The following is a 12,405-nucleotide window of genomic DNA, read 5'->3' on the forward strand; positions in this document are numbered from 1 at the left end:
TGCTGTTGCTAAAAATGGATCAAAAGACATTACTTTCACCATATACAATAGATAATGGCTGGAGACGGCTTGAATGGGTAATGAAGAAAAACTTTAATATAACAGCAAATGTACAACGTTGATGATGACAAAACCTTGTCGAAACGTTGTACATTTGCTGTTATATTAAAGTTTTTCTTCATTACCCATTCAAGCCGTCTCCAGCCATTATTAGTCTCAAAGTGGGTTCCTCGTCATCGAATTTTTCCGTATATCTTCCCGCAAAATGTGTCTTACTTGGGAGACAAAAATCACATTTAGATCTCTGCAGCAATTGTATGCAGAAAAAGACTAGTCCAAAAATTTGCTCTTCGTTTATCAACTTTTGTTGCAGAACTCTTCTACTTCTAAAAAGGAATTTTAAACGAGAATTTCTGTCTTATTTCCCTCTGAAATATATATGTAGATAGTACATGATCAGTATCAACATTTTCACTATCCAAGCCATTTCCTTGCATATCCTTAGCTACACCATTGTTTCGGAATGATATATATCTGCTTTTTTGTTCTAGTCCAAAACCGATAGATGTATTTTTCTGACATTTTTAATGGTGTAAACATTAGCACCCTTGCAGACTGATTGAATGTTTGAATGTGGTTGCGCAGCAGTTTGATAGGATGAAATATCAGGACCTAACCTAATAATAAAATAAAACTGAAAAATCAAAAATGAAAGAGGAACCAATTTGTTTCTTCTACTAAATGAGCCCTATTCTGATGGAAGCGCAAAACAAGCACACTAATTTATTAGATAATCATGGTCAGCTAAAATAACACGATTCTACTGAGAAGTTCTTTTTTTATTTCAACAGAGTAGGATACCAACATTAGCCGCACTTCACTTGTATTTATAAAAAAAAACGATCGGAGATGAACTTTATAAAAATAAACCGTTTTAATAACCGTCAAGTAAGCTAACATTAAACATAACCCATATTTTTCTGAATCAAAAACATTATAACATATCATATTTTGTTAGCCGTTTCCTTTAATTAACCTTGAATATTACTTGCTCATGAGTGGATTTAGCTTGAGATCACAGTAGCCTAAAGTTACAATGAAATGGAAAATGAAAAATAAATTGTTTTATTGTTAATCTTCCTTTATAAAAGAAAACTGAAAAATGAAAAAAGAACAATTCGTTATTCAGTAGTTGAAAATATGTTTGTTTGTTAAGCGCAAAACTACACAACAGACTATCTGTGTCCACCACGGATATCGAAACCCAGTTTCTGGCATTATAAGCCGTAAGATTTATCGCTGTGTTACGGGGGGGGGGCATAAGCTGAAAAAAGAACAACAAAGAAATCTGGTTTGTTGTTTGTTTTCGTTATTCAGTAGCTAAAAAATGAATTGGTTCCTTGTTCATGTTCCCTTATTCAATAACTGAAAAACGAAAAAAGAATCAGTTCGTTTTTATCAATACAAAAACGAACATCGTACCTAAAAACTAATTAGTTCGTTTTTCTAAGACTGAAAATCAGTATTCTTGTCCATGATCCTTTATTGAAATACGAGAAATGATTGTTTCTTTGTTATGAATTTCGCGCAAAGCTACATGCGGTAGCCGTTCCTAATTTAGCAGTGTAAGACTAGAGGGAAAACAACTAGTTATCACCACCCACCGCAAACTCTTGGGCTACTCTTTGATCAACAAATAGTGGGATTGACCGTCACATTATAACGCCCCCACGGCTGAAAGTGCGATCATGTTTGGTGTGACGTGGATTCGAACTTGCGACCCGCAGATTGTGAGTCGAACGCCCTAACCACCTGGCCATGCCGGGCTACGAATAACAAACAACAATCTTATATCTAATTTCAACTGGTTTGTTAATAAAGGACTCTACACGCGAATAAAACTTAAAGTATGAACGTATTTCTTACTTATTCCTTTAACTAATCACTACTCAAAGCGCCTCAGGTAGAATAATGGGGAATTACTAGCGTTTATCCCAGTTTATTTATCAACTTCACATACTTGCAAATTTCCATTGAGATTTCATAAACCATTTGAAATATTAGAAGTTAACTAATGTTGATATATCGTTCTTCTAACTCCCGCCTTGCTTATATCTTGCTTTAAAAACATCCTGATCACCTATAGTTAAATATTTTTCATAGTAAATCAATCTACTTTCAAAGAATATATATATATTTTATTTATGAGGATATTTATAAACGATTCTGTAACATTTACAGGTATCTGTTGCTACACGTATTCATTAAAACACGTGTACAAAATCTCATGATATAACTATTAATCAATATTTGATATTACTGGAAACGAAACCATAAGATTAATCACACCACGCGTATGTAATTTACTGGTATTTTGATACTGTAAATATTTAAATAACAAGTATCAGCTATAGCATTTTCAAAAGTGTTTTTCTAATATCACTGGAATCTTCCAAACCACGTGTTTTCTGATTTCTAATTTTCGTGACTTAAAGCACATTAGGAAGACTGGAATAAGAACAAAACTCAAAGAGCTTTGAGTTGAACTACAACGTTTGTACACATGCTATGTATATGAGTGTAAAGCTTTTACAAATGCATTATTAAAATAAAAGGAAACCTGATTGATTAAAAACTGGACGTCATATTTCATGGTAATCAAAAGAAACACAAGATATAAATTTTATGCAGTAACAAACAGAATCGATACATGAGAACACGAAGTAGTTTTGCTCAACAAACATTATACATCCATTAACTAAAAATGTATGTTTCAGCTTTTTAATCAACTGTGAAAAGCAGTTGTCAACAAAGTAATACACCAAAACGTTGGATTTTCATCGTGATAATGAATAAATGACTACTTGTATATACCTAGGGCTGTAATGCGCAAATATCTTTCCAATAAAATACCCAGTTAAATAGGAAAATAGTGATTCGTTGGTCACGCAACACTAGTATACAGCTATAAAACGTTCTACTTTATGTTAGTTAGTAGTAGTGGGCAGGTAATAGGAATAGTCAGGTTTTGTTTATTTAGTTACTTGACTATGACGACAAGAAATTATGAAATGACACATACAGTAATACTGGTATGATAAGTATAGGATTTGATATGATATGATACTGTCCACTACCCGATTTTCTAGCCGTATAAACTAGTTGTTATTGTTGCTTTGTCTGCTATTGAGTACGAAGATAAAACTTACAAGATGTTAGGTGATAAACTCAGTTAAAGATTCACACTAAAAATAGTTTGTACGGATAGCTTAATATCGATTTTCACGTATTCAAGTACAGGCAATAAATATTCCCACTTCTTCTCCCCTGTCTCCAGATCTTATTATTATAATTCTACTACTAAAAGGCATAGCCAATAGTGTAAGGTAAAAGATAGTCCATTACCTTATACGATACATTTGTTCTGATGCTATTGGATATTCTTCTTAGTTTATGATGTAATTTGACATTACTGTTAGACTATGATGTTACTGGATATTTTTTCTTATGATTTACTGGATCTTCTTGTTTGGATGTCACGATAATACATATGATTTCATTCGATTTTGTTTCTGTTTCAGTATCGTTGAATATTCTTGTTAGCACGATGTTATTGGGGTCAAAGATTCGCAGTACCAGTAACATGTACAAATTTGTCAGAGTAGCAAGACGATGGGAAACAACAAGAGCTAGCATTAGCCGATTAAACCTTAAAATTGAGTTAAGAACGAGAGCTGATATTTAATTAAGATTGATATTTCGAGTATTACAAGCACCCATGTGGCTCTTTAACTTTGTGTTCGACCGCCATCAAACTATTACGTAAGGTCTGAACAGACTGTTCTCTCCTTCACTAGATATACACAACTGCATCAGACTCTTAACTCAATAAAGTGAAAAAATCTAGTTTCTGAAAATGCAGAGAAGTTGGAGTAGAAAAAATTTCATGAAAATCTCTAATAAGTCAAGTGGTAACTTGTTAAAATATTAAGGACATCCTATAACTTATGTTGCTAAGCTATTTAAGATAATAAAGGTATCACTTACTTAACACTGTTAAGTTTTTATGATATTCAAGACATCTTACTTGGTAACTTGTTAAAATATTAAGGACATCCTATAACATATGTTGCTAAGCTATTTAAGATAATAAAGGTATCACTTGCTTAACACTGTTAAGTTTTTATGATATTCAAGACATCTTACTTCTAAACGACAATATGGTATTTAAGACTTCAAAGATATCCTATTATTTAACTTGAAAATCTATTTAGGACATTCAAGAATGTTATATTTCAGTGGCTCAGCAGTAAATCTAAAAAGCTTACGAAACTAGTATCCGGGTTTCAATGCCCATAGTGAGCAAAGTACAGATACTCCATTGTGTAATTTAGCGCTTAATATCAACTAAACCAAGACATTATATTATTTAATATTAATGATAATTCAATTACATTTTTGATTTATAATTGCAGAGTTATTTAATTTTCAAGACTGTTAAAAATAGAAAGAATAAAACAAATTGTCAAGTATAGATGTAATTTATTCATATAACTTGTGTAAACTGTTAATTACAAAAGAAACTTTTTTATTCCTATATATATATATATATGGCTGTTTTATTCCTTTTCTTTCTTGGTTTCATCTTTGTTATCTTATTATTCCTCAATATCAGATACTGCCAAAGAGGGTTTAGAGATCTATTTAGTATCTTATATATTACACATATTTACATCAATAGTCGAAGTATTTTTCAGCATTGGTGAGTTTCTTGTAAACTCCTGTAGTACGTAACTTATGTGTCTTGGTAACCATTATGTTCATGATTGGAATTTATTTATCTCTTATATTTCCATTATGAATTGTATAATGGTAATGTTGTATCTCGTATTATATCTAGATTAGGAATGACATAGTGAGCCTCTGCAGTTAATAATGAGATGGAGGGAATTGCCTTACTAGAACCTTTTAAGTAGATTTGTGGGATGGTACTGTGGTGTAGTCTTATAGCGGTTTTAATGTTTTACTGTATTCCATGTTCTTTCTTATGTTTCTTATAAAGTTCTTCTTTGTGTTAGCACGTGGGTTAGATTTGATCTTATTGTAATGGTCAGCTTCAACTAGAGTTTAGACCTTGATGATGTATCGATATTTACCCTAAATTACAATAGCATTATCAAAGTTTGCTGGTAGACATGTTATGATGTTCTGAGTTCCAGATGTGACGGATTTATTATTATATATTTATTTTAATATCGATGTTTGTCTAAATTTAATTTATATTTAGAAATGTGCATAACTTATACTGTTAAATATGTATTGCGAAACTCCCGTCTATTCTCTAAAGTTGTAAAAGATTCTCGAGTGTAAGAATCAACAATATATGTGTGTGCGTGAACGCTAGTATTATCGTCAGTATTGCTACGTAAAACTGAAATTTCGAGAACCTCTCCACACGCCTATAAATATAACCAACGCGATGCGCCAAAAAACAATATCTATTATTGGTTTGCTATAGTTGTGTGCCATAAACGTCGTAATCTATAACTGTGATTGTTATAACGCTTATTAATCGGGAAACTACAAATATTTGACCAGAAACGTTTATAAATTTTGAACATTACAAACCAGTTAACTTTAGTGGCTTCACATCGGACATTAGTACTTTACGAAAACATTACCTAACGTCATCGGTGGAAACTCGACCTGTAATCGGCGTGTGATCAGCGAGAATTACAATGCTAGCTAGCTTCCTATTAAGTGAATTGTATCTACATCAAATCGAAATTAACTCGCTCATCGTTACCCCGCGATAAGACATCAAGGAAGTTCCAGACTAGAAAGAAGACTTTAAATTGTTTGTAAGTTGTAAAACTATTGTATATAACTCATTGTTTGTAATAACTATTGGTAATAACTGTTATTGTAAATTGTATTATTGTTTGTGTATTAATATATGTTTGTATTAAAAAAAGAAAACTGTGTGTATCAATCTTGTTAGCATATATCATAAATTGGATACTTATCGGCATTTATTTAACTAGTGAATTTAAATTATCATTTAGCTCGGTTTCAGACTATTCTACTTCAGTTCTACTTACTGACTTTATTTTCATTCTGAGCTCTTTTTGATAGGGTAAATAATGCTTTGAAAACTGGAAATCTGTTTTGAAAAAGACTATTTTATTCTTTGTACCAGATAGAAGGTGTATATTTTCAAACACCAAATCACTGTAGCTATATCACAAGCACGTATTAAAATCACAACATATCATGCGTATGTGTATGTTTACTACCTAAACAGTATTATTGTTAACCGTGGGAGTCTAGCCGGTTTGAAATTTATTCGATAGTTTTCTGACTTGCTTTGTATAAAATTAGTTTTCATGTGAGATTTTGAACCTGATTTGGATATCGATATTAAAAAGGTATTTTGAATTCTGGAGTGTACCCAAATAAATTCATTAATGAAGTGCCAATTTCCAATACTTCAAACCGATATCTAATGGCTGTAATTCTCGTTACTTACAAGCATCTTTCTTGTACATTACTGTCTTCATCATTTGTATAACATACTAATATATATATATATATATATATATATTCACAGTTTAAGATTTTCTGTATACAAAAAAAAAACAGATTAACTTATACATATTTCAGAAGATTAAAATATTTACCTCACATTGCATTTTACTATACACATTTAACTTCTGTTATTTTTCTAACTATACTATTACATGAAAATACGTCAAATAAATATAGCTTACATGGCCTTGGCTTCTCTTATGTTATCGTGAATATTCTGTGAACAAGCGTTAACACCGAAAATGATGTCCGTTCTTATACAATAAGGCTTGACTTAATTCTCGTAAAGACTCGAAACTTCACACATTAGTAACAGGAAAAGCGCTGATTGTCAAAATATTATTACGTCAATTCTTCGTGTTCAGAATGACCTTGTAAACTAATTTCACAGTAAGATAATTTTTTCGCAGGATTAGTTTTTTTATGAAGTACTTTGCAGAAAATATGCTGCTCTTAATCACATGATACTTGCACGTACAAAATCATTTTGACTATATTTCAGCAAATTTAAATACGCTTGACGCTGTTATCACACATAACAATCGCTAAATAAAGTGAACTTTTATGTTTGCCAATAACATAGTTAGAGATGTCTCTAATTAGTATTGGATCACTATATGTGTTTTTGTTGATAGTAATAATATCACATATTACATTAACAAAAAATGTATGAGCTTTAGATTTTTCTAACACAATTTCTGACGATACAGTCTGCTCTCTGGATAATACAGGAAAGAGTGGGTTGCAGCATCCTGTGTACAGGACATTTAAGTTAACACTTTATCAATGACTAGGGCAAAACGCCTGGAATGCAAATCCTAGGATTCTTAATTAAAACCGCACGTGAGAGTTCTATAATAGTAACTGTCAAATCCCTCTATTACATCAGACAAGAGTAGCCCAGATAACCTATCCATAGCTATACGCAAAATTCCGAATAATAAAACTTCAGAATGGACGTAAAATATATTGTTTGATTTGCCGCAATGTAAGACGTTATTCTTCCTCAATCGATGGTTTCTGTCTTAAGGAGAAATAATTGGCGACGAGCAAGTAAAATATAATAAAACCTCATTCTGCAGTGCGACAGTTATTTAAAATTCCAACAAAGTTGTTGTTGTGTTTTGAATTTCGCGCAAAGCTACACGAGGGCTATCTGCGCTAGCCGTCCCTAATTTAGCAGTGAAAGACCAGAGGAAAGGCAGCTAGTCATCACCACCCACTGCCAACTGTTGGGCGATTGACCGTCGCATTATAATGTCCCTACAGCTAAAAGGGCGAGCATGTTTGGTGAGATGAGTATTCAAACCCGCGACCCTCAGAGTGCGAGTCGAGTTTCCTAACCACCTGGCCATGCAGGGCGAAAACTGGAAAAGGAACTGTCCTTGAATAATCACAGTTTTTCACACTTACCATCTCTGTATTCCCGACTCCATGTTTTAAAAGGCCCTATACAAATATATTATATGTACATATTAAACAGGTGTACCTTTGTGAATTTTGAGGCTGACTCTAAACAAAAACCAAAAAAAAACAAAAACTCCATTCTTTCGTAGTCACGTGGTAAGTCATATCATAGTAACATTACTTTTCTTTGAAGTATTGCATTAAGAATTAATGTCACGTGACCCAAACTACCCATTAGTAATATCGCCATAGTTTCATTGCCATTATTTAAGAAAATGTTTAAAAAGATTACTTACCTAGATTGATTGTCAAACATTCAAGTAGACCACTTTCAAATTAAGTAACCATGGAAACGCGGTGGGCTATTCATACGGCATACTTGTCTTCGCTTTCACTTAACAACAATATTCGTATTATTTTCATTATGTTACTTATTATTCTGCTATTTATTTGCTTTTACAAAGAGTATAAAAGATGGAACTGGAAACATAGGTGTGGATGGGAGCTGCCAGGAAGTACAGCCCAACCTATTCGAATCCTTCAGGTCTACCTTCTTCCTGTGTTGAGACGCAGGTCCAGACCAGTTTCAGTCTATTCAGGTGAGATAATAGGATTAAAATTTGAAAATTTTGTTTCATGCTCACGTGTTTACCTTCCAAATGATCTTTCAGTTCGACATAAATACATCGACATCTTAATAGTGTGTTCTGTCTATAAAACACAGTATCATACATCTGGAGCGTCAATATAAATACAAGGTTTTCTAACTACGGGTGTGTGTATGTGTTTTCTCATAGCAGAGCCACTTCGGGCTATCTGCTGTGTCCACCGAGAGGAACTGAACTCCTGATTTTAGGGTTATAAATCCGTAGACTCACCGCTGTTCCACCGGAGGGACCCTAATTACGGGTAGTAGAGCATAAATACACGTTTTTTCTATACGGCTAGTTGAGGGTCTTATAAGGAATATTGTTCCCCTTATTTCAGTTTTTATACTAGATAAAGATAAAAGTAAAGATAAAATTTGCATTTATTTTTTTTCTTATATAATTCAAGTTTTTTTTAATACTTTACGTAATTTTGATGCATACAGCAAAATATTTTCATGAAGAATATTACCGAAGTTTTCAAAAGTATATGTGAAAGCCGCTGAAGGTGAAAGTTTCCCACATTTATGGCTGAATTCATGCCACAAATATGTAAACAAAATGGGCAAACTATAAAATATTCAAGTTAAAAAATTCACATCTTCACTTGAAACTTCACATATTTTCACTATTTTAACATAGTTTCAGGGAATTGAAATGTGTAAATTACATCAGTAGAACGCTTCGAAACTGGTATCTCACATACAATATTGTTCACTATGACGATTAAATCGCATTAAAGAAAAATATTATCACGTTATAAAGAATGTATAGTTATATTTACTCTTTTGATAACAGATATAAATGGTATAGGTTATGTCTGTTTATTGCTTCAATTAAGACAAATAAAAATTATTTAGTTTTAGGAATATTTGGCCTGCTGTTATATAAGTGTAATTTTTGACTAAAGTCAAAATTAGATGGATGCTGATTGTACTTCATAGCAAGTATGTATGATTTTTCTTATGTGTTGCCATAACATTTTAAACTTCTTTGTTTAAGCAACTTTTACACAGTCTTATCATTTCAATTATCAAACCAAGTGTTATTCTAAGTAATAATAGTGCATTAAAGGGTAACAGAAGTTTTCATCAGTCCAAACCTCATTTTAACTCATATTGATACCTTATAAACAGAAAAGGTGGAAGCACTTACTTCCTGATCAGACCATCAGATACGTCTGTTTATTAAGTTTTTATATATTTTGCTTAAGTTGCAAATTTCATCTGGAAGACAGCAATAAATTGGAATTACAGAATGTTATTCTGATGATAATATCAGCTTTACTGGAGAAAGTTGTTCTTCAAAACTAACCATAAATGATATTTTTTTCTGTTTTTATTATATTCTATTACACTTTTCACGATGAACTTTATACGCTTACACTAAACAGTTGTACATAATGAAAAGTCACTAAATAATTATACAAAGTCAAAAGTCACCAAACAGTTATACTGAGTCAAACGGAACCCATTTAGGAAGAGAATTAAACTATCCAATATGTTTTTAAAGTCTGGCAGATATGCCAGTTTGGAAACACCATATATCTGTATGTTATTTTCACCCTTCCTTAGAATAGATCTTCCTTCATTATTTTCTTTCTTCTATATTTAATTATACATACAGGTGGCATAATTCTGTTCACAGATACTGACCTTAGCAACCTCTGGTAGGATCGCTAAAATATCTTCATTAGAACACTCATGTATCTAGGTTTCCGATTAAAAGTGGCGTTATCTTGCTAAATCTTAAAGAGTGAATGCCTCAGAATAAACTAATATCAATGGATTTTATAATATAGTATCATAATTATGCTTAAATCTCCAATTTTGGTCTTTATAAGACTCCAGTCGACAACATTGATTTGTAGTGTTATAAATGAGATACAGTGAGGGCTGTATAAATTTCAGTTATCTTTGCATGCTAACTGTTTTGTTTTTATGTGGGTCATTTAATTAATGTCTACAATTTATTTTTCTTAGATGGAAAATTATGAACCATTAAGGCTAATATAATCTTTAGACTTTAAAAAAACTTAACATCAAAGTGCACGCGCAAAAGTAATTACCTAAGATTGCATCATCTGAAACCGTGAATGTCTATAGTTCCTTATGTCAAATTGCCTTGATCAATACAATGTGTTTAATTCAAGTAGTTGAAGACAAATAATTCACTCTAATTGAAGAAGAAAAAAAGGAAACCAGTTCAATATCAATCATCTTAAGACTGCACTACCTAGAGTCAAAATTTCCACCTTAAGATGTCTAAACAAATATTTCAAATCTGATTGAAAAAATTAGTCCTTATACGTTTTAGTCACACTATACAGAACACGTGAAATGTGTCGTTGTGGAAACAACTACTGCCTCTTCATCTGCATTCCTTTCGTATTGTTGGTAGAGCAAAATAAATATATATACTAGCATTGGTAACCGGCAATATCTGATTCAAAAAGTAATGCTATTTTTAGTCATAAAACACAAACTGTTCGTCCGATGCAAAGGTATCCTTGCTACGCGCAACAATAAACGTTACTTTCGTTTGACATCGGCTTCGCATAATTTACTTCCGACTTCCTTGCTCAGTTAAGCCCTCATTCGGAAAAATTTAAAGGGCTGCCAAACTCGAACCGCTTCTCTAAATACTTATATATTTAAACACGATCTCTGGGAAGAGTGGAGGTTGAGTTCGAAATTCAACTCCTCACAACATCAAACAAACAGACTGACAACTGTGTTTAAATTTATGCTTCTATATGGGACCAATATCAAAGATCAACGTCAAGAGTTTTAACAAGACGCACAAAATGCAGACAGACCGTGTTTGTGGTTTTATATTAATTGTGCAAAACATGGTTTTCTAAAAATGTATTTTGAAACAGGTTCCTTTGATCTCTTTAACGTTTTACTCGTTATTTTTTAGCTCTATCACAAATGTGATTTTTACATAAAAACGAAATAAAAGTAATAACGGTTAGGGGTAGCAGTCGACATAAAGTTAAATTTGCTGTTCACTGGAGCTTAACTGGACTATGACATTTACTTAATTGATAAAAAGTTCTATTAAAATAAGTCATAATAGAAAATCACCCCTGGAATGACTGGATGAATGTATTAGAAGCACATTTTCTTATTGTTGTTGTTGAAGATTTCGCACAAAACTACTCGAGAAGTGAGATAAAGGAAAGGCAGTTAGTCAACATCACCAACTCATGGGCTACTCTAATCGAATCACTCTTATAACGCACCCATAGCCCTAAAGTATAGTGCAAATTTTTTTTGTTTAACTTAATAGGGGGGGGTGAAACACTGACCTACTCGAGGTCGTCCCTAATTTTAAAGGGGGATAAAGGAAAAGCAGCTAGTCAACATCACCAACTCATGGACTACACTAATCGAGTCTAATCACTCTTATAGCACATTCATAGTGGACGTGCATTGTCCTGGAGAAGAAGAAGAACACCTTCCCGATTGACGAGTGAAGGGCGTTTCTGATGAAGGGCTTGATTTAAATGTTCCATTTGCTGACTATAGATATCTGCATGGACAATTTGCTGTCGATTGAGGAGTTCGAAATGAATTACTCCTTTGATGTTCCACCAAATGCAAAGCATAACTTTCTGTGGATGGAGTCCAGGTTTTGGGGTCGGAAGTGGGTTTTGTCTTGGACTGAGCCATTGTTTTTTGGCGTTTAATATTCGCATAGAGAATCCGTTTTTCATCATCGGTGACAATTCTGTCCAAAAAATGATTCACACACATTA

At 32.7% G+C, this 12,405-nt stretch overlaps 1 protein-coding gene across 1 annotated transcript in view; it reads left to right on the plus strand.

The window, feature by feature from the left end:
* The window catches only part of LOC106457031 (cytochrome P450 4c3-like), a 39,686-nt gene that overhangs the window by 2,021 nt on the left and 25,260 nt on the right, over positions 1–12,405 (plus strand). The window contains exon 2 of the mRNA XM_013916414.2: positions 8,460–8,594. Within this exon, the coding sequence (XP_013771868.2) occupies positions 8,460–8,594 (135 nt within the window). The remainder of the gene's footprint in view (positions 1–8,459; positions 8,595–12,405) is intronic.

This window comes from Limulus polyphemus, unplaced genomic scaffold (assembly GCF_000517525.1).
Source record: "Limulus polyphemus unplaced genomic scaffold, Limulus_polyphemus-2.1.2 Scaffold283, whole genome shotgun sequence".
In the NCBI taxonomy this organism is placed as follows: domain Eukaryota; kingdom Metazoa; phylum Arthropoda; class Merostomata; order Xiphosura; family Limulidae; genus Limulus; species Limulus polyphemus.